Source organism: Thunnus thynnus, chromosome 15, assembly GCF_963924715.1.
Source record: "Thunnus thynnus chromosome 15, fThuThy2.1, whole genome shotgun sequence".
Lineage (NCBI taxonomy): Eukaryota > Metazoa > Chordata > Actinopteri > Scombriformes > Scombridae > Thunnus > Thunnus thynnus.
In genome coordinates, this window is record NC_089531.1 from 22,631,939 (window position 1) to 22,658,757 (window position 26,819).

General features: G+C 40.6%; 3 protein-coding genes across 4 annotated transcripts; all 3 read right to left on the bottom strand.

The window, feature by feature from the left end:
• Positions 1-2,247: 2,247 nt before the first annotated feature.
• LOC137197879 (tissue alpha-L-fucosidase-like) lies at positions 2,248-7,290 on the bottom strand. Its single transcript, XM_067611367.1, has 8 exons — positions 6,753-7,290; positions 6,511-6,645; positions 4,420-4,557; positions 4,167-4,272; positions 3,860-4,060; positions 3,294-3,484; positions 2,853-2,952; positions 2,248-2,716 (listed from the first exon to the last, which is right to left on the bottom strand). The coding sequence occupies exons 1-8, from the start codon at positions 7,097-7,099 to the stop codon at positions 2,582-2,584; spliced, it is 1,353 nt and encodes a 450-aa protein (XP_067467468.1). The 5' UTR covers positions 7,100-7,290; the 3' UTR covers positions 2,248-2,581.
• Positions 7,291-9,980: 2,690 nt separating this feature from the next.
• On the bottom strand, positions 9,981-13,115 carry LOC137197878 (tissue alpha-L-fucosidase-like). Its single transcript, XM_067611366.1, has 7 exons — positions 12,376-13,115; positions 11,910-12,044; positions 11,464-11,707; positions 11,178-11,378; positions 10,903-11,093; positions 10,710-10,809; positions 9,981-10,614 (listed from the first exon to the last, which is right to left on the bottom strand). Exons 1-7 carry the CDS (start codon positions 12,747-12,749, stop codon positions 10,477-10,479), a joined length of 1,383 nt encoding a protein of 460 aa, XP_067467467.1. The 5' UTR covers positions 12,750-13,115; the 3' UTR covers positions 9,981-10,476.
• A 154-nt stretch (positions 13,116-13,269) lies between these two features.
• On the bottom strand, positions 13,270-17,545 carry zbtb8b (zinc finger and BTB domain containing 8B). 2 transcript variants are annotated; one of them, XM_067611364.1, is made up of 5 exons: positions 17,435-17,545; positions 16,624-16,816; positions 15,340-16,255; positions 14,950-15,128; positions 13,270-14,052 (listed from the first exon to the last, which is right to left on the bottom strand). In XM_067611364.1, exons 2-5 carry the CDS (start codon positions 16,795-16,797, stop codon positions 13,738-13,740), a joined length of 1,584 nt encoding a protein of 527 aa, XP_067467465.1. In that variant the 5' UTR covers positions 16,798-16,816; positions 17,435-17,545; the 3' UTR covers positions 13,270-13,737. The 2 variants fall into 2 exon arrangements, with proteins under 2 accessions (XP_067467465.1, XP_067467466.1); XM_067611365.1 differs by having other exon boundaries at positions 16,624-16,820.
• Positions 17,546-26,819: the final 9,274 nt, after the last annotated feature.

The following is a 26,819-nucleotide window of genomic DNA, read 5'->3' on the forward strand; positions in this document are numbered from 1 at the left end:
ATGTTGGACGGTGGTGGAGGGTGTTGCACAGTGAAGTGTAAATCATGATTCAGTCTGTTGTGTTGTGGGTCTCATTTTGTACATACAAAATTTATTTATTGAACTTGTATGTTTTATGGATCTAGATGTGTCAAAGGAGCACGTCTGATAGCGCTGAAGCCCAGAGAGATGGCACACTGTGACGTGGTTTACCCCCAACACAGAATGTAACACTGTCAACGTTGTCAAAACATTTTCTAATGGCTAATATTATTACTATTAATATGATTATTATAAAGCTATTTTAGCGAGTTAAATCAGGGTGCTGTGTCTCGTTTGTCTTTCATTGTGTTGATTTTCTGACTCCTGTGAATAGTTTGAGCGCTGAAAAATATTTTATCTCATGTTGAATCTTAAATTTAATTTTCCTTACAGGTAAAACAAGACTAAGAGTCTTTAGCCATGCTAGCAGCTATTTGAGGCTCTACCTAGGCTTTGAGCTAAATATTAATGCTAGCATGGCAACATACTGGATATAAAAATGCTAATGATGTTTAGTAGGTATAATATTACAATGTTCATCATCTTCGTTTGCTCTGTCAGCATGCTAACATTTACTCATTAACACCAAACACAAAGTACAGCTGAGGCTGATGTGAATATAATTAGTTTTTCAAGTATTTGGTCATAAAATTAAGTACTGAAATAATAAGGGGACATGAAAATCTGTACCAAATTTCGCTCTGATAGGTTTACACTGAAAACCAAAAATGTCAACCTAACAGTATGCACTAGTACTACAAAAGTGGTGGATAGACCAGCAGACATTGCCATCCCTCACCTAAAAATCTGCCAGCAGGGTGAAATTATAAAGGACCAGTGTGTAGGATTTAGTGGCATCTAGCGGTGAGCTACAGATTGCAACCATCGAAATACTGCTCCCCTCATCCTCCCCTTCCAAGCATGTAGGAGAACCTATGGTGGCTGTGAAACTCACAAAAAACACAAAAGGCCCTCTTTAGAGCCAGTGTTCAATTTGTCTGTTCTGGGCTATTGTAGAAACATGGCGGTGCAACATGGCAGGCTCTGTAGAAGAGGACCCACTCCCTATGTAGATATAAAGGCCTCATTCTAAGGTAATGAAAACACAACAATTCTTATTTTATTTTACACTAATTAAAATATACTTATGGATATTATATTCCATTTCTGCCAAGTCTGTTCCACAAGATGCTTCTAAATTCTACACACTGCACCTTTAATTTTCCTTATTCCGCCTAATTTTAAAATACTGACTTTATCTAGAATGTGTGGTTTTATCTCATCCCATTGATAAATACTCATTTAAGAGTGAATGCCAGACAAGGTGACCTTCAAATGGACATTTTTTGCAGTGCAGACACACCAACCTGGGCAGCACCCATCAAAAATGCAAAGCAAACATCAGAGAATTTCCATTTCAAATTGTTTCCTGTTTTCTTTCTCTGCCTGTATGAACTTCCAATGCAAATACTGAGCAGACCACATACATTTATTAAGGAAGGTTAACCAAGAGGACAAATAACAATTTAGTGCTGGCACTCTGAGTCAGATGCACCATCCCCTTGGGTATCCTTCCACCACTTAGGCCCTAACCTAGATTGATATATTCAGGGGATATTTTTGTCTATTCACACCATAGTCATGACAAAGAACTGCACCCACAAATTTAGCCTACTGCCACTAAATATAAGGTGTCAGCTGAGATTTAATGTTATGGTGTGCAGAAGTAGCCTCAAGGTGAGAGAAGAAATAGATTACAATCAAAGGTCAGCAGTTAGTAAAATATAAACGTGTGGAAGTGAATGAGTAATGATCTCCCAAGACACTTGCTGAGAACGAAAGTGCTAACAAGTGCTGCACAGACACATTTAACACGACCAAATAGTCATCCAGAAGTACCCATGTTATCTTGTTTGCAGTCATGGCTGTACGGTGTAGAGTGTGAAGAGAAGTGGTTCACTCACACTTGTATAAAAAGACATTCTCAGACTGATGAGACCTGAAGGATTCTTAAAGTACCATCACTCACAGAGGAGACAACCTTGCCTCTTGACTTTGCTTTGAAGGATTCTTGAGGAAAGTGGACCTTGGAACGACAGTATTTTAAAGTTTGCCCTGTTGTTCAGTGCTGCTCCTAGTTGTGAAAACTTCTGACGTTGGTTGCTTTCCCCAGAGCTTTTCCTCAGTAGCATTAACCTTTGAGACCACTGACATGTGACATAAGCATTCACCAGACAAATCAAATCATCTTTTATTTAGCCCTTTTAAAAGGAAGCTGCACAGCAGATTCCACTTTTCATTCAGTCAATCCATTAAAATCATTAAAAAAGAGCAAAAATAAGAGCCATTGAAACTTTAAACCTTAAGTCCTCAGAGCAACAAAGGAACCATTGAAGAGGAGTGTTCCATTCTTTCACTTTGGCAAACATACTAATCATTACACAAGCCTTGTCCCTTAAAATTATAGTGCATAAATTTTCCCCTTATCCTACAAACATAATGAAAACCTGAGTATATCAAATTCTGAATATTAAACCATATAGCTTCAGGTGTTTAAGGCTCATAGGATACCATCCAGTTTGAGTGTCCAGGCCTGACCTGGGGTGTTGGGCAGTTCAGGCAAAAGGACAATAAGGCCAGCATTGGGGTAGACTGGGGACCATGGCAAGGGCTTAGGATTCCCCAACAAGGTCACCTAGACAAGGGACAAAGACCAGTGATGTAGTGACAAAATTAATGTTGTGAACTTTAAATATCTTTCTTATTAAGGTTTTACTATTGAGTTTTTATAATGTGTGAAGACAACATAAACATTATCTCAGTCTCTTTACCTTGGTGATTGATGATGTTTTGGGTTCCAACAGTTGCAATGTGGATTTGGGGGGTTTGGTAGTCACAATGGCATAAACAGAATTCCCTTTAGATGTATACCTAGAAAAAACAGAGACCATAACAGCATTATCAATAATCTGCATATACATTATTGAATCAATCACTTAAACATGACTACAGTAGATATTTAGCTTTATTCTGCACTTTAATCTAAAAATGCTCAGCAGCTGCTCGTTCACATCAGGACTACGGGGCTTTGACAAGGCCAATTCAGATCTTAAACTGAGAATCTTCAGTCAACTTCTGTCCACTATACAATATCATGAGGTGCAATTTACAGCTTCAGCAAAGATTTTTGGCATTTCCGCTCTCAATTATAAAAATCCGAAACTACAGGACCACAGAGTGCTTGTCATGATCCAGCTCTGCCTGCTTCTTACCAGACTGGTACAGTGGTGTTCTCTGCCTGGACCCTCCAGGGTTTGGAAGCATAGATGGCCTCACCGTTGACCTCTAGCCAGGCACCAACTCCCCGGAGCCTCTCCTCAAACACTGCTGGGATCATCCCATCAGGAGTGGGACCCACATTCAGAAGGTAGTTACCTCCCAGTGCCACAGTGTAAACCAGATCCTGAAACGGGCGTAAAGGAGCAGGAGGAGAGTAAGTCGTCAGGCACTTTCACAGGACATGTTACTGACTTTATTTTTGGTCAGTGTTCTCTTGACTAAGATGACATGATTGAGGAAATAAAAAACAAAACCTAATAATAATCACACATCAAGTTATATGTCAGCAATAAACACAGCCATAGCAGATAACAAATACAAAATGTATCCAGGTCAGGACATCAAAATATGCATCTATTCACCTCATAAAATCTGTGTAAAAGAGCAGAAATGGTCCATATTCTACATGTATGAGAGTCATACAGAAAAGTTGTAAGAGCTGAGCTGTCGTTACAGATTTGATGACCAATTTTATAATTATACCATTGCATATACTCACCTCTATGATAGTGGGTAAGGTCATTAGTTCATTCATTTTCATGTTCCGACGATAGCCCCAGGAAAACGTGTCCACAGATGTGCATTTCTCCCACTTGTGCTCGGGCAGCTGACCTGGAGTATACTTGTCTTCACAGTTATAGTAGCCACCATGTTTACAGGCACAGCCGGCTCCCCATCTGTCATTGGTCACAACGGTATCCTAAAACAGGGAAGACCTGATAAGCACAGGTAACCTTGCTGAAACAATTAATAATCGAATAGTCGCACACAGTTATGTATCGCTTCCTTGACATAAAGACACTTGCTTTAACAGGGCTGTCATTATAGAGCCAGGCCAGGAACTGGGTGGAGTTCCAGTAGGTGTCAGGTGCTTCCCAGTCCCCGTCAGACCAGATCACCTCAGGTCTGTACCTGCAAGACAAAAGGAAGCATGTTGCATTAAGGTGTACTCTCAAACAGGCATATGTCAGTTCAACTGAGTATGACTTAATTATGTGCGAGTGCAATGAATGAACAAGAACTGTAATTAACTGATGTAGAAATGTAGGTAATACACACCTTACAACCATGTTATAAAGCTCTGGCAGTAGTTTATGCAGCACAAAATCCTGTGTTTTGAATCCATTCTTCTTATCATTCAGGTAGAGAGGGTGGAACCACTCATACAAGGAGTTATAGAGTCCATAGTGCAAGGACCTAAACAAGTAGATTACAAAACTGTCAACTCTGTCAGGTCAGATGTAAGATTATTAAGCAAAATTCAAGCACTGAAATAGAGGAAAGTCAACAGCAGTGATGGCATCTTGAGTGAAAAGATAAAATAAACAAGCCACAAATTCAGCAACACAACACTGATTGTTAAATCTTATTCTGTTGTCCAGTTATCTGGAGCGTAGAGATTCATTTTTTTACCTGGAACACTAGACTGCAGGCTTTCCTCATGCAAATAGGCCTTTTTACAGCAGATATTATGACTTGATAGGATGATAATAAAAGCACAGGTGTTACTAATAATATTATAAATGGCTCTGTTCTAATCAAGTGTCCAGGCCATGACAGTGTGACAGGGAGCCAGCATGCACAATACCAGGACTCTGAAACTGAAGCAGCTGAATTGAATTTAGCCATAATTAGATGTTATTATTTACACCTCTGCTTTCACTGCTGTGGAAAAGGCCTATAGACATATCCACCAAATAGTGTCTAAGAAAGAAGTTGGTGTATGCCAGCTGAACAGGTAAGGGTGTATACCATATGGGTGTAGATTTGGGTTATGGACTGTAGGGACATGTCCCTACCAATGTCAAGTTTTTCCTGAATTGTCTCTACCAACATTTTTACCCCTCTCAAACAATCTTGCCATTTTAACTACTCATAATGTTACTGATAAGACCTCTGCAGTTGCCAAGTGTGTTTTCCGCAAGAAGTGGGTTATTATGATAAAGAATGAAAGAGCAAGATATGGGGGATATTTAAATTTCAGGCATTAAGTGGTTGTTAGCTCTGACATGTCGTTTAATTAAAGAACTTTATTACTGTGGGCGGAAATTCCTCCCAAAGCAAATTAAGACATCAGGTCCTTTCTAAAGAACTGACGTGTAAATAATAGCTGAGCTTATCTCAGAAGAATGTCTTGTAATCAATCCAAACATTTATCTCCTTTGACATTATGAGAATACATATTTATATAACCCCATCCCTCCCCTTTTCAAAGAGTGGATGAGTAATTATTGCATATGGGTCATAATAACATGGATTATTTATAAGGTAAATTAGCTGCAGCTTGTCCAGCTGATTTGTTTGTGAATGTGTAGGCATTATTTCATTATGAAAATCCTGTCACCAGAAGCCTGAGCAGCACCTGTGTTGCCAGATGTTCAATAATTATCGTATTTATACCATAATTTTGCCGTCTGTACGATGTACAATCAATAATGCCAAAAGTCCCAAAAATGTATGATAATTTGATCATTTTGAGACATTTAGCTAGTAGTTGTAATCAGTCTAGGCTATCTCATTTTAATTAATTTCCCTACATGATCAGGATAGTAAAATATGGATCCTGTGTCTGTGCTTGTATGCATAACTTCTCACATGACATCTTTCTAGACTACCCCCTTCCACACATCATATAACTATGCCATTTTATTTTTAAACGATATGGCTAGATTTGTAGGTGGTGTCAAAAAGTTCTTCGTCTTCATAAATATGTGTTTTCTGAAAATCACACATTTACACCTATTTGTTATTTTGATTATGACTTGTGAACCATAATTTTCCACAAAATAGGATAGTTTTAAACCTCTAGTACGATACTTTCACATTTCCCATCTGGCAATGCTGAGGTTTCTAGACATGCATTTTCTTATTGCAGTTATTGTGAACTTCTGTGTTATATCAGCAAATACATATTCAATAAACTTCAACTTTTTGCAGTCAGGCTTTTAATGTCTGTGTGCATGTGTGCATATGAAAGAGAAAAGAGAGATGGAGGGCAAGTGCCATCCGATAACAGAAAACGTCCCTACAGACGTTATAACTAAAACTATGCCCTTCATTTACTGCCATTGTTTGTATTTATGTGTTTGTGCATTGATTAGTATCAGGACACTTTCCCTGAGCTTCATAACAAAACATTTGAGGGCCCACCGTTTGCGCACTGCCTCTCCCAGGTCTCCCACAAGGTCCCTGTGAGGACCATTATCAACAGAATTCCAATTCCAGGAGTTTGGAGACTCCCAGTTAGTAAATCCTTCGTGGTGTTTGGCAGTCAGGACGACATATCTGTAATTAAGAGAGTAGATAAGTTAAAGTGAGTCAGCCAGATGAGAGGCATGTCACACAATAACAGGAAGTGAAGCTGTCAACATCACCTTGAGGAACATACTCACTTTGCACCAGAAGCCTTGAAGATGTCCGCCCACTCCTCCGGGTTGAAGAACTGGGCGTGAAACTGGGGTGCAAACTCCGGGTAACTGAACCCAGGCGGGTAGTTCTTTGACATGTAGTTCACACACTTCTGGTCCGGAGGCTTTTGGCCCTGCCAGTGCCACCAGAACCACTCACTATCAAACCCGGGCACAGAAAACACTCCCCAGTGGATGAAAATGCCAACCTTCGCCTCATCGTACCATGAAGGCAGCGGTCTGGCGTCCAGACTGGTCCAGTCCGCAGTGTAACGAGCTGCCGTACGAGATGCGAGAGCACCGACAAAAACGACTAATGTTAGGGCTAGCATGACTTCATCGGATTGTAAACACTTCTAGCTGGGAGCACACCTTTGTGCAACAGGAAGTCGAACAGTTTAGCATCTACGATAATGTCAAACTGCTCCAGTTGCAGCTATCATACGATGTTATTTCACTTCTTGTTGTGATCACGGATGTATACTCCTGCTGGATGCTTCTCATCATGTGACTGTGATCACATGAATTTTATAATGTTTTTCCGTCCATCTGTTTTTTTTAGTAAAACTTTATTGAAATTTTTTTTGTAAAACTTTATTGAACAAATCAGGAGTGCAATTAGTCGCCTTATGTCCAGATGTATGGAGCCAGGACAGTGACTTTATAATAAAACCTGAACCGAAAAAACAAGACTGGCATTGAAACAGTTGTATTGGAAAAAGTTGTATTTACACTGAAAAATAAATAAGTTATTAAAAAAAAACAAGCTTTTAATAAAATATGAATGTTATTACTTATTTCATTTTGAGATTTTTTTTTAATTCTGATGTTTTTTAAATACATACACAACTTTTTTCAATACATGTGTTTCAATACCAATGTTTCTTTTTTCAGTCCAGGTTTTATTTTCAATGCCAAAATTTTATTTTCAATGCCAAAACTCAAAGTCACTGTCTTGGCTTCACAGTCATCATCACCTCAGTGTAGATTTGCAAAAAAAATATTTTGGAGGAAGGAGTGGTGGGGGGAACTACATCACCCTGTGTTAATAGTCATATTGCTGCACGAAGTTTATCTTAAGTTTATCAAATGAGTAAAGACATAGTGTTGACTAATTCCTAGCCTATGCAGCCACCCCCGCACACTTGGACTGCACTGTTGTGTGCAGAGTGGCATCACTAAAAAAACGAGTGGACACGTAAGATAAAACTGTAAATAGTTCTGCTTTTGTCTCAAAAGAGACTTTATTTGCTTGTTTGTTTGTTACCTGGGGCCTTTGGGTGAAGAATTCAAACACTTGCACATAGTTTTCTGTTGAAAAATGAATAAAATGCTATCAATTCAAATTCCATTTTACTTTTTCTTTTTGCTTCATGGTCTTATAACCATTTACAATATCATATGGCATACAGCTGCATACATATTCAAATAGCCCAAGTTGTGCTGAGGGGGGGATTATATCAGTTACTTGCTTTGTATCTTACAGCTGCAAAAGCTGATGGCAAAATAAGTACGTAATGTAAAGTTGTAAGGTGTATAAGTGCCACGCACTGCTTATTTTCTTCGTTTTCGGTGAGAAAAATGTTGTCAACTTTGGAAACTCAGTTTGCACCATAATACATCCATAATGCACACCCCTGCAAATAATCATTGCAAAGCATGATAGACAGACATGTTAACTACCAAATCAAAAGTTTTGCTTTATGTTGCATTCACCTCGCCTATGCATTTAAACATGGAAAGTCTCAATAATCTGTCACTCAAATTTGACAAATGAGGGTTCTGAAAAGTAAGAGTGGTTTCTCTTTTGACATTTTGAACCAGACATTTACAGTAAGACATACTGGAAGAAGTTTAGTCATCTTATTAAACATTCTTCTGATTTAGTTAATTAAAAAATGAAAGAATTTACCATCAGTTTCACTTTCATTATAATACACCACAGTGTTCTGGATAAACATTGGGAAATTTATACGGAGAAACAATGAGAATGTGATCCAATTACAAAAACATTTTTCATTTCGCAGGCAACAAATGGACAATGATTTTATGTTATTTGAAGAGATGATTACTTAAAATAAAAAGAAATGGATCCTCTCAAAAACAATCTGGACAACTGTACCAAAATCTATTTATGGCACCACTAATAGAAATGATGTGAAAACCTAATTGCTGTCTTTGTATCAAGACTTTTACTGTATCCATGTGTCCGGGTCATTCTCGTTGCTGCAGTCCGTGGAAGACTGAAGCTGCTCAGGGAAGGATTGGTCCCCAGTTGGAGCCTCCAGCCCGGCCCGGAGGAGTGAATCTCTCCGCTGAGCTCTGCGGCTGTAGCCCAGCCTCTTCAAGGTCCGCAGGGTGGTTGCGTGTGAGATGGGCTTTTCTCCGCTGCAGTTGTACAGAGCCTGGATCTGTGCGCTCGTAGCCTGGCTGTTCGCCTCCACCACTCTCTCCATCCTCCTCTCACCATTCTCGTCGACGAGACGTTTTCTCCCACAGGATCCCCGGTGACTAGAGGTCTTCTGCTTCTCACGCCATTCCCTGTAAACTCGAGATACTGCAGTCTTTGAAAATCCCAACAAGTTGACTGTTTCCGAGATGCTGCAGCCGGCGCGCCTGGCACCCACTATCATGCCCCGCTCAAACTCACTTAAATCTGGCGACTTCCCCATGTGTCACAGTCTAGTCCAACAGGCGGGTGGGAAGCGCCGCAGATTCCCGATTTCTGCTGAAAACAAAGCTCAAGCTCAAGTCATAAATAATATTCTTCTTCTATTCTGTATTTGGGGCATTAGATCGACGAATGCTTGTCGCCCTCTTCAGTTGGCTTTGTGATTTCTTGCATTTTCTGACAATTTTTGCTCACCTATGTGTTAAACAATCAGAAAAAAAACAGTTGTGCAATCCTTGCAAACAGCACTCACAAACACACATACTGAGGATAAAGCAATGGTAGAGATCCGCCATTTTTTGGCACAGATTTATTGCCAGTTATTACACACATGTGGAGGTGTAGCACAAACATGTTTCTTAGTAGTGCCTCTCTTATTAATAAGATGGATACAAAATACAAAATCAATTGATTTTTTCTCTTTTATGTGCCCTTTTCACACAAGAATTATCTAATTTAGAAAGTTTCTGGGACCTGTAGAAAAAATGTCTAGCTTTGGTTTTTCACAACGTGTATGGTTGAAATGAAGAGGTAAGAGTACATCACCATCAACATGCAACTGTTGACGTACATGTGATTTATTTTTATAAAACCTTATATGAAACTTGGGCTAACAAAAATGACTACAAATATGACTATAGTGTAAGGCTTTTCCACTGTGATTGAGGCAAGATATTCATTGAAAAACTTTTTTCAATTTTTTGAGAAATGTTATAGAAAGTTAAGAAAATTATTGAGATTATATGAATGTCAACAGTATCCTGAGACAGCTAATATTACATGGCTAACAATGGAACCCAGCTTTTATCCTTGCAGTAAATTACCTGAGGCAATGTGGTCAGCCATGAAATGCTGATCTTTCTGTGAGCTCTGACGGCATAGCAAATCATTTTTTGACCCTGGCATTTAAACCCTATTGTTAACTTTATTTACAATTCAACACACATACATCAAGTATATATTTTATCAGAGATCAGTGTAACAGTCATGCTCATTGACCTAAAACTACTGTCCTTATTTTGTTATGACTGTCTAGTGTTAGGCTACTCCCTTCAGTTTCAGTGTCCAGGCATTTCCAGGTGATACTGGCATAGTAGGCAAGATGACCATCAGCCCAGTTGTTTGTGTCACTGGAGCCCACTTCAGTGGTACATCAGGATAGTCCAAAAGTGTTACCTGTGAATGCAAAAGATGATGTGTGTACAGTTTATGATTATGTCAAATTAGGGTGACTGTAATTAACTTCATAGGCATAAAGGTATAAGGCTTACTCTTGTGGCCTTAGATGTCCTGGGTGTTGTGAGTTGAAGTGTTTGTTTAGGTGGCCAACCAAGGATAATGGCATTAACTGTACTATTTTTGGCAGTATACCTGTGATGGGAGCAAGCAGTTGTAAGAAGCAAACTACTACAGGATTTACATTATTTTGCAACATAATTAAATGACATTAAAATACAATCCCACCAGACTTGGACAGTGCTGTTCTCTGTCTGGACCCTCCAGGGTTTGGAAGCATAGATGGCCTCCCCATTGATCCCCAACCAGGCACCGAGCCCCCTCAGCCTCTCCTCAAACACTGGAGCAATCATACCATCTGCCATTGGCCCGATATTCAGCAGGTAGTTTCCTCCCATTGCCACCACATGCACCATGTCCTGAGGAAAGGAAATCAGATGAATGTGAGCTCACTAAGTATTAAATCACAACATGGCTGTAGATTACCTACTATAACCTCCCACCTTTATGATGGACGGCAGGTCCATGAGTTCGCTGAGCTGCATGTCTCTTCGGTAGCCCCAGGAACGGGTGTCAATGGACTGGCATTTCTCCCATTTGTGGTGTGGAAGTTTACCTGGTGTGTACCTGTCAGCACAGTTGTAGTAGCCTCCGTGTTTGCAGTAGCAGCCCTTACCCCACCTGTCATTGGTAACCACCACATCCTACAGAAACATAAGAGTAAGCCCACATCATGCCAGACATGATGAAGTAGATTTTTGCCCTTTTGCAAACTGCAAACCCTTTTACCTTGACTGGGCTGTCATTGTAGAGCCAGGCCAGGAACTGGGTGGAGTTCCAGTAGGTATCCGGTGCCTCCCAGTCCCCATCAGACCAGATAAGATCCGGTTTGTATGTCATCACAAGGTTCACTAACTCTGGAAGAGTCTTACGGGCAACAAAATTCTGAGTCTTGAATCCGGATGCTTGATCCAACAAGAAAAGCGGGTGGTACCATTCATATAGTGAGTGGTAGAGACCTAAACGCAATGACCTGTTGAACAAGAATGGTGTTTCACTCTACTTTTATGTCACCCATTGTGATTATAAACTGATGAAAACTTTCACTGTTTCAGATTTAAAGAATTCACGCTGGCTTACTAAATTTAACAAATCCCCGGAGATTAGTAATAAGGGTTGAAAAAGCTGGATTTTGATAAACGTTAGAAAACAGAATCATTCTCCTGATCAGTCACCTCTTCCTGACAGCTGCAGCCAGTTCTCCCACCAGGTCCCGGTGAGGACCCACATCCCCTGAGTTCCAGTTCCATGAGTCTGCCGAGGGCCAGTTTGTGAAACCTTCATGGTGTTTGGACGTGAATACCACATACCTGTAAAGTCAATCATATACACATAAATGCCCACAAACATTTCAGGATCAAGGAAATGAGCAGATATTCTGTCAAAAATGACTAAGTGCCTAGGACAAGTAAGAGAGACACAGATTCTTCCATCTACTATAATACTGCATTCTGATTATTATACTCTTGATAACACTGTGACTGCAAGCCTTATACAAGACACTTTGCAGGTGGCTGTGACTAAGCAAACAGTGCCAACAAAAGGGACCTGCTGTAGTAAAAAAAAAACAAATAGGTTTGTGCACATTTTATGGCGCTATGCAAACACCTGTTGATACAGGAAGAGAGCTGGTGACCATACCTGGCTCCAGAGTCTTGGAAAATATCTGCCCAGTTTTCCGGGTCAAAGAATTCTGCGCGAAACTCGAGCGCAAAATCCGTGTATTTAAAGCCCGGCGGATAGTTTTTCTGCATGAACTCGACTTCTTCTGCTCGTTTTTTGGACTGCCACCAGTACCAGAACCACTCACTATACTGACCGAAGCCAGGGACCGAGAATACCCCCCAGTGAACAAAAACCCCGATTTTAGCTTCGTCGAACCACCGGGGAAGGGGTCTAGCATCCAGACTGGTCCAGTTGGCTGTGTACCGCGCTGCGCATCCAGGTCCCATCATCAGAAGAGGAAATGAACATATCACAGTGAGAATGCATGTAGGTCGCATTCGAAGCGACATGATAACTCATGAATAAAACTGTCCCGATTAAGAAGCTCTTACTACTTGAATATAGTCAGACGCAACAGGTGAGTCCACCTTTACTAGTGGCGTCAACAAGCACACAACACCTCTGCATACTTTTATGGGAAGGGCAAACAGTGTAGTCGCCATCTGGTGGCTCAGTTGCTACATCAAGGAGAAATGGCTTTTTAAAAAGAACTATATCATCCGTCCTATGTAAAATTGACTCAGTTACACATTTTCTGCAACTCCAAAAAAAAATAAATCAGAACAAACGTTTTGATTTAAAACTTTATAATTTATAAGGTAGTCTGTTGCTCCATATTGCAAAAGCCTGTGAATTCACTTACTAATGGCACACTTTAGATATCTAGTGTGGGCTCATACACTAGAGGGCATAAACAGCTTATTCATATCATAATACTGCAGGTTGATGAACTACAGCAAGGAGATGTACATACTGTATATCATAAGATTAACACATATCTGCAAGTGAAAAGCAAATGCACATACGCAATTTAGATTAAGGCCATTTATTGCAACATTATCCACAATGGCCCTGTTATAACCCTAAAGCTTATTTTATCTGTGAACTGTCACCATTTTGGATAAAACAAAACATGTAAAATCAAGCTACTGTTTTTACCCTCTGTATAATCCAAAAAAACTAGAAAGTACAAAGTAAGTAAACTAGAAACTACTGTTGTGACAGGCAAATCATTTCTATATACACAGTACATATAGAGAAATTATGTGCAAAGATGTGAACATGACATTAAAGACCATATTTATGATTAAAAAAACATGAAATCTGCTTGCTCCTGATGTCAAAAGGTTTGGATTTTCTGGTTATGAATGCATCAATAAATAAATTAATCATACAGTAATAATTTAATAGCAATAACAGTATGGCCACAGTTGGAAACAGAACAGCAGAAGCAGTTCAAGGAATGGTTTTCTTCTCAGAGTACAGTGGACTTCAGATTCACAGTGTGTGACCTACATCAGTACAGACAGCCAGCTGCCTTTCAAGCATCTGTTTCTCCACTAAGTCCTCCACTCTGCCGACCTCCACCTCGTCTACATCATCCATAAAGCTGGACCAATCTGTACCCCCGTCTGCACGGTCCATGGGCTCCGGTTGGCTGGCAGGGTGAACAGGGGCAGAATCGTCATGTGTGGTGGTCACACAGTTGCAGCTGTCGCAGATGCCGAAGCGTCGGAGTCCTGGGGAAACACTCGATCCTGTGAAGGTTCGCCTGCAGCTCTTGCATGATACTGACCAGTAGTGTCTGTGGACCTGTCAATGGTCAACAAAGACAGACAGCAGTGTAAATCATTTTGCACAGGAAAGACTGATTTTTTAATTATTATAGGTGAGGAAAAACAACATACCAGGGGCCATAAAAATAGAAAATTCTGCTTGTTATACTTACTTCACTATACACAAAACACAATCAACAGGGGGAACCAAAACAGCAGCTAATTACTGGTTACAACAAACTGTTAACATTACTGGTTCCAACTGGTTTTGCACTAACCAATTTAGCTTAACTATGTATTAATTACTGTTCTCATGCAACCAAGACAACAGGATTTAGTCTGTAAATTACAACACTAGAACAAATAATTACCCTTTTACAATTTCACACAACAATAAACAATAAAATCTAAAATAAAAACAAGTTAAAAAAGAAAACAAGTGAATTCCTTTTCTGTTGATTTGTCATTTGATCCCATCATCTCAGCTCAGCAAAAACAGTCTTTGGTCTTGTGCATGTCTGATTTAAAAAAAAAAAAAAAACCTTTATGCCCTTATCCAGGGAATTCCTTGCTTTTGTCTTGTATTTTGTAAATACCACACGTCTAATTTGCCATCAAAAGACCCAGCACTGATTACAACTGGCAAAGAGAATTAATAATAATAGTAATATTTGGACAAAAAACAGAAGACCAAGACAGGGTTTTTTGTTGAACAGGGTACATCATAGACAGGCTACATTTACAGAATAGATGGAATTAAGAAGCACAAATTAACACAAAAGGGCATATTAGTAGTTGTGTAATTCCTTCTTTAATTGACTTTTGTAATCAGCGACTACTTTTGACTTTGAAGCCTACAAAGCAAAGTTAGATGGTGCATTATTATCAAAATTAGGCTGATTATCTTGCAGTCTAAGCCACACTGAGTTCTTACACTGAGGGCGTGGCTGCGAAGGTGCTCCTGCCTTGTGAACCTCTTGCCACACATGGGACAGGGGAAGGGCCTCTCTCCTGTGTGACAACGAATGTGTCTCTTCATGATTCCTTTCTGCTTGGCAGTGTACGGGCAATACGGGCACTTGTGAAGTTTCACTGGCACTACTAAGCCATCACCTGCAGGGGGCGAGAGAGGCCAACAGTTCAGATTTACTTTAACAGGAGAGCGCTGCAAAATGTGAAGCCTTACTTCTCTATTTGACAATCTACTGAATGAAATATAGTATTAGTTTCAAAATGTATTTTTAAGCTTACAAGGAAATTTGTAACCTTGGGTATTTAATGGAATAGCATACAATCAGTTCACCTAGTTGATCTTGCCAGTTACCTGTGTCCTCTCCAAGCCAATCAGATTGGATCTCCATGATGGATGATCCCATATACCCCAAACCTTCATCCATTCTGCCTCCTCCTGTGCTGCTACCTAGTCCTTGGGTAAAGCGCTGCCCCACTCGGTCCCCCAGAGAACTGGGGCCTTCCCCTCTGGCCAGCATCTCCATCAACTGCCTGGCATTAAAGGAAGGGCTGTATCCCAATGGGGAGCGCTCGTTGGAGGGGGAGGGACTTGGGGGAAGTAGCCTGCTATGATGGGGATTATGGAGCGAAGGCCCAGGATATGAGGTGAGGTCTTTGGTGTCAGGGGACTCCATAAGTTCCTCATCAGGGTCATACTCTATCTTTGGGTTCACTAACTCTGGGGTCAAAGCAGAGGATGAGGAAGATGAGAGGTTAGTCTGATCCAAGTGCCCCTTCTGTCCTTCACTTCCAGATGCAAACTCCTCCCTGGAATGGTAGTCGCGGTCCATGTCCCTGCTGGTGCCTGGAGGGGTGGTGACAGGGAGAGACAAGGGGGTTCTAGCTGAAGTAGCAGACTCCGGACCCAAATCCAACCCTCTATCTGCCTCTGCAACCTGTGAATGAGGCTGCGCAGCCCCTGCTCCACTGGAGATAGCTGCAGGAGGAGTGCCACTATCTGCAGGACCCATCCTTTCATCCTGTACCTGGTTCTCCTTCTCTGTGTTACTCTCCTTGTCCTTGTTGCATATTTCCAAAGATGAGCGGATGTATCCTTTACAAAAGTTCACCAGATCAGTCATCTGCAGGTAGCTGGCTGCTGACATCACCTCAATGACATTACTCCTGTTCAGGGCCAAGCGGCCAGAATAAAGGAAGTCCAGGATAATAGAGAAGGCATCAGCTGTAACAATGTCCAGCGATGCTGTGCTGTAGCGCTGTCCATTATCCTGAAAAGAGATCAATGCAGTTAGTTCAGGACTTACTTTACATGAAAATATAAATTGTGGTGTTTAGAGAGCAAACTTTTTATTTTTTTAAAAATAATTTAATAACTCTTTAATCTGGTTTCCTTTGCAAGCCTTTAACAATAATGAAATTTATGAGATGATATTTAGAGTATGGATTCATGTTGCAGCAGTAGCTTTCCTGATATAACAGATCTGTAAATTCTGATAATACTACATATATTTTCGTTGACCAGTTCATTAGATTTTGCATCTAGTCATATGTTATCCTCAGATATCATGCCCAATATCACACTTGGGGGGGGGTGGAGGGTGGGACATGAGCAAACACTAATGTAAGCCTCTCCTACCTGCAGATAGTGAACCAGAAGAGCCCGAAAGTAGCCACTCCCCGCAAACAGCACATTACGATGGGCCTTGAAGACACGGCCCTCTACAAGGATGCTGCAGTCACAGAAGAAGTCCCGCTTACGCTGCTCATTGAGCTCAAAAAGCAGTTTGGGCAGGTAGCAAGGCACATCCATGTCTACACCTCAGTGGGCTCTGTCTGGAGAGAGTGAAAAGAGAGATGCCACTTTGTGAAGGAAACAACAAAAGAGCCTAATATTGGATTGTTTGGTCCTGTAGTTCCAAACTTTTAATCCAAAATAAACCAACCACCATAAGAGAGAGAGAAAAAAACCTCTGACGCCTCAATTTTGTTACTGATGTTTCCATCAAGTGTCACATCACCATCACCATGTTTTATACAATAAGACAGATAATCAGTTATAGATTTTTTCAGATTTTATTGTTCAAGAGGCAACCACATATTACACATAAACAACATTATTGTTAAGTAGTTGTTATGGTACCAGATCAAAATAGGTTTCATGTCATGTTTCATGACTGAAAGCTTCATCAATGATTTAACTAATGTGCATTAAGTCACTGCTGATTAAATATAAAAGCAGACACACGTTTGACAGACGACATAATATGAAAAGTTAACTGTCAAATAGCTCTACTTTGTGTTTACTTACAAGCTAGCTTGTGTTGCTAGCGCTAAGTAGCTAGCTGGCGATACTTTGTTAAAGAAAACAGAACTAACACCACAGGCTGCACTTTACAAAGCACGTATACTCGCCAAGAGGTATAAAAAATCATATAATACCGTCTCACCTGTCTAATTACGCGTCTGAAAGTGACAAAACCTTTAACAGAATACAACGATAGAGACTAGCAGGGCTCATTGTGCCATTGTCTACATTGGCCAACAACTTCCGCTTTCAGCAAACAATGACGTTTTTCATGTGTCCAATCAGAGGGCGAAGGAGGTGTGGCCTATAGCCAAACTCACGTGAGTGTAAATGACTCACTGTTGTTTAATAAAGTTCAGAAATTAATCTTGAAAGCCAGAACTAATTGATAGAAGGCAGGATAACAGGTTGCAGGCACTAAATTATAATTACAATTTGGTCTAAATTAAAGTATTTAATTTCATATTAGAAAATGTCAGTGTCCTTATCTTGTGGTTAGATTACAAATCATAGAAAAGTCCCAAATCTTGCTCAGTTTATACTAACTCTGATGCTATCTCCTGTGGTATGATCCTCCTGTAATATTATATGTAAACAATATTTTATAACAGAGGTCAGCAATTCAATTCAACTGCATGGGCCAGATTTTTCAGGATTTTCATTGGAGGGTTGTTAACCAGCACAGTGGAAACACAGGGCCATGTGTTTTGTTCATTTATTTTTATTTTTCCTATTAGTAAGCAAAGGCTAGCAACTTATTTTAATACTTATTTGACTAAAAGTGACTCATATGTGAATCTATGTTCTGTGTTGCACTTGGAGACCAGAGACATACTGTATTGGTTATCCACACACGATAAACAGCGGCCTGCTCCTGTGGTTGACTGAAAATTCTGTTGTTGTCGACTTACAAAAAATGGCATCAACGCACCATTTCTGTAAAAAATAATTGTAATTAAAACAGTGTTAGAATTCACACATTAAAAATTTCAGGGAGGCAAATATTTGTGCTGAAGGACCGGATTTGGCCCACGGGCCACTATTTGTCTACCACTGTTTTATAGGATTATCAAATTATATTTGGTAAGGGATACATGCATTTTGCATTTTATCTGCATCTGTGTGTTATGGTATGTTATGAAATGATAGCATAACCCTGGTGCATGGTAATATTAATTGTACACAGCATGCCGACGTGTACTTGAGCAAGACTGAACCACAAATTAATTAAATTAAAAGAGAGTTTAAACACTGTAATCAACAATATGCAAGTGCTTATTTCCAGCAGGCTAAATAAACTCACACTAGTCAGCTGCAATGCCATTGTAAATCTCTAAAATATGGATAAAATAGACAAATTAACCTTTAATTTGGCCCCAATGACATACCTCTAGCAGGAATGAACATATATGACATTTTCATTACAGACGAACAACAAACTAATTAGCTGGTTGGAAAAGAGATCCAATAACAGCATATGGACTAAAGAAAATATATCACAATATAAAACACTGCATTAATACATTATGTGGAAAAGAATAAAATGTTTTATTACTGAGCAGCTAAAATACAAGTAGGCTATATTAATCCCATTTAGATATATAAAAGATGGTAATTGAGTTTGGGTTTTTTTTTTCACTTTAGATTTGATAATATTTGAGTTATGTCTGTTATTCCTCATTCCAGCTCATTGATAGTGATGATGACAATGATGATGTTGCTGTGGGGAACCAACCTCAAAGTGTTGCCCCCCTTCTCATACCAAGTCCAGCATGCCGCTGCACAACCGCAGGCTGCTCGCGCCTGCCTAAATTGTCTGCTCAAGAATACTTGTTTATTTGCCTTCCATTTCAGAGAAAAAATAGTTCCCTTTTTTATTTTCGGACATAGGAGGAGTAAACAAGTAGTTCCTTCAGTGCTGCGCCACACCCTCTCAGCACAATCCACAGCTCTTAGAAGTGTTTTTTACACTGATGGGTGCCGACCAGGCGACTTATTTGTTTCAGATATTTTCCCATGGCAAACAGGACGAATACAAAGGCTTCGTGGTGGCCTGGAGAAACCACAGGGTAGGCGTACACGAGCCTCCATACTCACCCTCTTTTGAAAATGAAATTTATGGCACCTCATAAAAACTCTATTCATGCTTATAAGCACTAAATATAAACTAGTATAAACCAGAGGGTTTGACTCAGTCCTTGTAAACCTGACCTGATGGAGCGTTGTGTCCGGCTGAAGGCAGGCCAACCGTCAGTTGACCCAGCTGCCCAGCCCTAACACAAGTCCATCCCAAAACAAAGCAAAGTTGGGTTGAGCTCTGAGGTAGCTCTGGTTGCTGACCTTCTTTTCGCTCTGACTCAGGGAAACACAAGGCCTTTGTTTTGATCATCTGTTGACACAAGGGCAGGAAACTCCCTCTCCACAGACCTTTCACAGCCAAGCAATCACACTGGGCTTTCTACAATACTGCCCTATCTGTGTGGCAATTTAATGCTAGTTTACACCCTGCAACTGTTTAGGAACAAATAATATGCATGATTTATGATGTGTTTTGGCTCATGCCTGTGATTATGATGCTGTATGATTTACTGATCAAAACCTAGTCTAAAGAGTAAATAGATGTAAGAATGGCTGTTATGTAAGGCTGCATCCAGATTTGGGACCTCACTCATTGTGTGTGTTAGCCACTCTGAGACCCACGGCTGGCACAGAGGGCTCCAGCAGCACCCCTCTAGGTCCCTGTGGTCTGTGCCTCAGCACATAACAGCCACTTAGGCCGGCATTTTCCCAGGCTGAGACAACACACCACGGTGGCAGCGCGAGCCACAGAGAGGGCCTGATTAAAGACTAGGGACAATGGAGGGAGAGAGAGCCGGGGACCGTGGTGGCATTTTCCATCTCTGCCGCTGTCTCCTGGGGGGACGAAGTATGTGCCGTGAAACGTTTGAATTATCCCAGAATCTCTGGAATTCAGACAGAGGCACCGCGGAGAGGACCCTCGACCGGGGATCAAAGAGCTTTGAAAGGAGTGCGGTGGACTGGTGGTGAAGTCGAGTACATAAGGGAGTATGTGTGTGTGCGTGTGCATGGCTGTGTGTGTCAGAAAACTGACTTGAAAAAGATAAAGACAATGTTTGAATTTGAATCATATTTTCTTTTATGGCTACATGTCTAAATATGTTTTCAAAAAAGCCATGTTTGACTTCTGAAGAGGCAGTGATCACTGGGCAATGAAATACAGGCATGTGGTGTGTTTATGTATGTGTGTGTGTTTTGCTGTCCTTTTATCCCTCATGGGATCAGATAATGCAATCATAGCCAATCATTGGGAGTCTAATACAGCGGGCGCCCCTCTTTAGTTTGGAGACGCCACTCTCCTCTGTGGTGGTAGAGGAAGAGGAAGAGAAAAGCGAGAGGGGGAAACCTCGTCTCTCTCTTTCTGTCTATCTTTCTCTGTAATTATCACTTAATGTTCCTCAGTGATCTGGAGACGTCTGTCTCTCGCTTAGTCCCTTCTTCCCTCACTGGAGAGGAAATGTATCACAGTCTGAAATAAATCTGCTAGCCTTTTTATTATTGTATATTTAGCACCAGAGCAGAGTAGTAAATGGAGGCGTCCCAGACCGCAAGCTTCCGGTAGCGCAGGGCCTCAACGCTAGCAGGCTGTCTTTGCCACAGCCAAGTCCAAAGATCAAAGCCTCCTGTACTATTTACAGTTAGCCAGTCGTCCTCAAACATTGACCTCAGGCAAGTTTTCATGTCTGAGAAAGGCAGCGTGTGTTTGTGCCCGAGCTACATGTAGAGTATGTGGAATTAGTTCACTACACAAGTATGCCTTTCAGCAAGCCAGTTTTGCATGGCCATCTGTTGTGTATGCTTTTCTGAAACCATGTTGGAGCTTTCGTGTCTGTCTGCATCCATATATCTCAGTGCTGTGTCAGACTTTGTCATGGCATTGTCTTGTGTTTGTTTGATGTTAAAACAGACAGCATTGCTTTTACATAAAATAATGTACTCAGTGGGGGCCTGGGAAGTTATTTCATGCCATTCAACAAGCATAATTAGCATCACATATGATCTGTATAAAGCATACGGTATACTCAAGATAGAGATGTCACTTTTTCACTCTAACACACAAAGAATGCAAGTTTAAAGATCAGCTGATGCAATCCATTAGTTTTCGTGAACAATGCAGACTTGGTTTGGCATCAGTAAAATGAAAAGTTCAGATTCAGCGTTGAGTGCATCCCTTATTTCAGATCTAGTTTTTAATGGTAAAAGTATTTATCAAAACCAGTAAAATTGGCATCAACTCTCTCAGGAGGCCACCTAATAAAATGATGTCTGTCATAACCCTCAACCTTCCTCCATCAAAGTCTTCCCTTCTTTCCCTGCACACTCACTATAATCCCCTTCCTGGAACACTAAAAATTACCCAACAGTTCAGTTCAGTGGCGGCAAGTTTTTATGCCGGTTTTTAGGGCTTACGCCTGCTCTTCTGAGCTGCCGTCAGAACAAGGTGTGAGCTGGATGCTTCCCTGATAAGGTCGTAATCTGAGGTGTAAAGTTATAAGAGGGATTTGGGAACGTGAGAGGCTGTCAGAGAGCAGCAGCCTGGGATGTCTGGGGCGGCGTACAACAGGGACAGAGCACCGTCTCCTGGGTTTATGTGTCTGTGGGTGCTCTTACCCATCCTGGGATCCAATTTATAGAAAGCTCTGAATTTCAAGCTGACCAGATCAAATGCAGCTGTGTTTCTATTTTGAACGCATTCTAGAGTTTACTTTCCTTTCGGATGTACACATTTCTACATTGTACGCCTTTTCTCTAGACACACAGACAAAAATAGAGAGCTGATGGAGGAATTAAGCATGACATGGCTCCATGCAGTAAAAATTAGTCTCCTTCATAAACTTGAATGATAGTCAGCTTCCAAGTTAAATGCTTGAGCAAAACTCGTTTTACAGTGGCTAATATTAGCTGAGTCTTAAAACCCCCAGTCATCAAATCAAGCACAGTCGCATGCATGGCTGAAGGGACAGAGTGGATTAGCCCTGAACTCTTTCATTTTTCACTTTTCCTTTCCTCTCCTCCTCTTTCTCTGCGGCTCGTAAAAGATTGCGTCCTGTGTGTGATGTGGCGGAGGAGTGCAGTCAGAATGAACTGATTACGGACGAGGGCCGACGTGCCTTTGAGTCATGGCACCGAACGACATTCTTCAAGCGCTTAAAAATAGTAACAGTTGGCTTTTTTTCAGGTTTGTTTTTCCAATCGGAGGACTTTGGGGCATCCTCTGCTGGCTTTTTTGGAGACTCGAATCATAACCAGATTTTTTTTTTTCCTTAACCCCCCTCCTCCTCCTCTTTTCTTTCATTTTGTTATTGGGAGTTTGTTTAATCTTGTGAAGAAAATTGGCTTAGCGTGGGAAAGGCAGAATTCTTTTGGGGATAGGATTTGTTGTTTTAGAGTTGTGTGCATTGTTTGTTTTTTTTTGTTGTTTTTTTTCCGATCCAGGAAGAAAAAGTGCCAGTTAGTGCCAAAACCTCATGAAGTATAGATAAAAAGGAGTTGAGTGAGAGGGAGGCCGCAACACCACGACAAAGATATGGGCTGTCTGAGCAAAGAGCTTTACAAATGACGATCTCCAGGGGGAAAAGGGGGGGAGACGACATAGGGGAGGAAGGGAGTGGAAGAGGAGGAGGGAGGAAAAGAGGAGAAACAAATGTGGATGGATTGGTGGGAGGAGGAGGAGGAGGAGGAGGAGGAGGAGGAGGAAGATGGGTATTGGGGGGAAATAACACAGAGCAGTGAGGGGGAGGGGGGAGATGAGAGGGGAAACATTCCCCCTTGCCCACATTAAAGACATAAAAAAGAAAACAAACAGAAAAACATGTCTGACATAAAGAGGCTGGTTTCCGCGGCGACAGCACAATGGCTGCCTGTGGCTCTCGGGGCCCTCGCCGTCCCGTCTGGGGCCCGGCACCAGCGAAAGTCACCGCAGTCACAGGGCCCATCAGCATGTGTGTGTGTGTGTGTCTGTGTGTGTGTGTAACATGGTGAATGTCATCACGGGCCCAGTGCTGTGGGAACCGCCATGAAAGGGACCCCACTCGGAAGCCACAAAAGCTCCTTTCTGTTTCTTCTCTTCGGCTTTTACCCTCTTTATTTATCTTTGCGTAGGGGAGCCGGATGAGGAGGGAGGACTCTCTCCCTGTCTCTCTCTCTCTCTTTCTCTGTTGCTCTCTCTCTCTCTCTCACTCACTCTCTCCCTCTGACAGGCAGCATGACCCATCGCTGCAGCCCTCCTGCCCTCTTGACACCTCACATCACAGCAGCCACTATCTCAAACATATATACTGACTGTGTCTAACCCCATTTCTCTGGAGGTTTATTCACACCTCATATCAGCTCAATCGGATCATAAAAACACAATGCAGCTCTTGGAAACACCCAACAGATTCCAGACTCCCAGAGACAAACCTGACGTCCCCAGGAATGTCTCGTATATCCAGGTTATTCCGAGTGAATCAAGGACAGGGCCAGACAGGCAGTGCTACAGGTCCCAGGCATTCCTTATGTGTCTGAAGTGCAAATAATTCCCTCGTGGGTCCAGCTTGGACAGTGCCAAGCTGCTCTGGTGCCAGTTCCCATGCCAATCCAATCTTGACCCTGGTGACTGAGCGCCGAGCCACAGGCTGATGGCTATAAAGGCCTCATACCAATAAGAAATCAACTGATTTTTTTTGGCTATATGTCAATAGCACTTGCATACAGCAGGGCACCATGCAGGGCTCTGTTCACCAAATTTGGCCTTTCACACATTATCTGCAGGAGTTCCAGACAGTGAAGAAACACTTCATTTGACTAATGCTATTTGATCACATTTGAGGAAGTAATTTTGAATATATTGCTATTTAAAAGTGTTTCACAAACACCACTGCAATTTATTGTCGTCCATACTTGTTTAATTGGAATGTGGCGCACCATCTAGGATTTGGTCCTTTTTAATCTATATTTTTCTGTCAAGATACAAATTCTAGTACGTTGTTTCAGTGGTTGCATGGAAAAACCGCTTATGTAATTATTTTGTGATTACCACCAAATCACCAGATACTGATAATTTGTCTTAAAATTGCCTCTAAATTCATTGAATTGTGACAAAGCTGGTTTTCTTATTTCATGAAAAGTATGAATTAACTATGTGACTGTCCTCACCTACTGTATTCCATTTTTATCTTATTTTTATATTCTATTTTAATTTATTCTTTTAAAATTATATTTATTTGTTTTTTATATTGCCATGTGTTTATTATTTATGTTTATTAATGTCTTTATCTTAATTTTTTTTTATGTCTGAAAATTGATCTGGGGCATAATAATTCAGTAACTGGTGTCTACAGACCTCCTTCTGCCCCTTCAGAAGCCCTAGAAAAATTTGGTGGATTAATTGCACCATTGATTGATCATAAGGTGATTATCCTTCATGATCTCAATTTAGACTGGCTTACATGAGCATCTAATAATCTTAAGAACTTGTAAACCACTCCTTTAGCATATCTCCTGTCTCCAGTAGGGTGATAGATGATGCCTCATGCAGTGTTGATGCGCAAACATCAAGGGGTGATGACAAACTGGAACCATTTGCTTTGAAATCCTCAGCACAGCTAATCTCTGAATATGTAACTCATATGTTCAATTATAGCATTGCCTCTGGCATCATCACTACAGTTTTGAAGACTGGCTATGTTCTTCTTCACCATAAAGGAAGTAGCAAATCTGATTATCGTCCAATCTCAAAACTATCTTGTCTTGAAAAAATACTCCAGTCACTTGTTAATTAACAGTTGAAATCCAGGTATTCCATACTAACTCCATTTCAGTCTGGCTTCAAGCCAAAGCATAGTGTTATTTCTGCTACTTCTTTAGTTATTAACAATATAGTCTCAGCATTAGATAACAAAAACACTGTGCTACTCTTGTTTTGAAAATGCTAGCTGCCTGTGGTTTCAGAATTATCTTTCTGCTAGGTCGCAGCGTGTCAAGATAAGTAAGATTCAGTAATCTTTTCTTCCCATTACAAAGGGAGTTCCCCAAGATTCTGTTCTTGGACCACTTCTATTCACTATTTATATACACAGTTTTACCTCTTCATTGTACAATTGTAACTTCAATCTATACGCAGATGACACAGTCCTTTATTCCTGTGCAGACACCGCCACTCTACAGCTATCATTTAACCTTCTTCAAAAACACCTTCAAAACTTGAAACTGGTCCTAAACTGTGCAAAGACAAAATGGATGTTGTTTTCAAATGCAAGAAATACTGACTATGGTAGTTTTGAAATTCATTTTGTTAATGGCATCATAATAGAGAGAGTGCAATACTAAAAATATCGAGGCATTTGGGTCAATGAAAAGCTTGATTTTAAAGTCCATATTAACATGTTGTTATCAAAGCTGAGATTGAAATTTGGCTTTCTTTTTAGAAATAAATCTTGCTTCCATTCATTTACGAGTAAAAGAATTGTTGAAGCAGTTTTCCTCCTGGAGACTACAGGGATGTTATTTATGGGCAGGCAGCCAGTTCTGCTCTCAAACCTTTAGATGATTTATTACTGAAGATAGTTATGGGACACACTATTGCCTACTATATCAAAAAACTGGCCTGTCTGCGCTATCAGCGCAGAGGGATCAGCATTTGTTTTTATTCATTTATAAAGCTATTTTACAAAAGCTCCCCTCCTATCTCTCAGCCCTGCTTTCTCGGAATGTTGGTCGCCACTGTACCCGCTCACAGACGTGGCTCAGCCTGCAAGTACCAAAAATTCATACAGAGTTAGGAAGATCTGCTTTCTGTTACTGTGCCCCACATACTTGGAATATGCTTCAAGAAAAAGTACAAGTTGACCTCATTAATATCACTGAGTCAATTCCAAGTTTTAATTGATAATTTTATTGATTGTAACTGTCATTGCCTTTATTTTTTTTTAAAACTGTTCTTATTCTTATTGTTTTAATTAATTAATTAATTTCTCTCACTGTCAATTCCTACACTTTTACTTTTTAGCATTATTAATTTTACCTTGTTTGTAACTGATATAGCCATGTATTCTTCTTTTATTGCTATTTGATTTTAATTGTGTCTGCATTTATTGTATGTCTGTACCTCGGCACCGTGTGGCACTGAGGTCTTAAATAAATATAATGAATAAGATAAATGAATGAATACAAACCACTTTGAATTGTCTTGTTGTTGAAAGATCCTATACAAATAAACTTGCCTTCGCTTGAAAATGACCCCGCTGCTTCTATGTATGAGATTGGCACCAATGCTGTTTGTAACTGTCTACTTTTGTGAATATTAAGTGTCTTTTTACACAGGAGTATCAATGTTTTGGGTGAAAAAGTTGCTGAAAGTTGGTTTTCTGCTGCTGCAAAACAGAGTACAAATAATTAAAGTCAACCATGCAGTGAGACATACAGTATCTGATCAGTTATTCAGCTTGACATGAATGCAAAGAAAAAAT

What these genes read in the sequence shown, in the direction of transcription:
- LOC137197879 (XM_067611367.1), bottom strand. Translation starts at nt 7,099, where the DNA reads ATGCTAGCCCTAACATTAGTCGTTTTTGTCGGTGCTCTCGCATCTCGT. An exon ending in GGAGAGGCAGTGCGCAAACG is followed by an intron (nt 4,558 to 6,510) that starts GTGGGCCCTCAA and finishes CTACTTGTTTAG; the next exon opens with GTCCTTGCACTATGGACTCT. An exon ending in AAACATCATCAATCACCAAG is followed by an intron (nt 2,717 to 2,852) that starts GTAAAGAGACTG and finishes TCCCTTGTCTAG; the next exon opens with GTGACCTTGTTGGGGAATCC.
- LOC137197878 (XM_067611366.1), bottom strand. Translation starts at nt 12,749, where the DNA reads ATGTCGCTTCGAATGCGACCTACATGCATTCTCACTGTGATATGTTCA. An exon ending in GCTGCAGCTGTCAGGAAGAG is followed by an intron (nt 11,708 to 11,909) that starts GTGACTGATCAG and finishes CTTGTTCAACAG; the next exon opens with GTCATTGCGTTTAGGTCTCT. An exon ending in AACAGCACTGTCCAAGTCTG is followed by an intron (nt 10,810 to 10,902) that starts GTGGGATTGTAT and finishes CTCCCATCACAG; the next exon opens with GTATACTGCCAAAAATAGTA.
- zbtb8b (XM_067611364.1), bottom strand. Translation starts at nt 16,797, where the DNA reads ATGGATGTGCCTTGCTACCTGCCCAAACTGCTTTTTGAGCTCAATGAG. An exon ending in TTGGCTTGGAGAGGACACAG is followed by an intron (nt 15,129 to 15,339) that starts GTAACTGGCAAG and finishes CGCCCCCTGCAG; the next exon opens with GTGATGGCTTAGTAGTGCCA. An exon ending in TTCGCAGCCACGCCCTCAGT is followed by an intron (nt 14,053 to 14,949) that starts GTAAGAACTCAG and finishes GACCATTGACAG; the next exon opens with GTCCACAGACACTACTGGTC.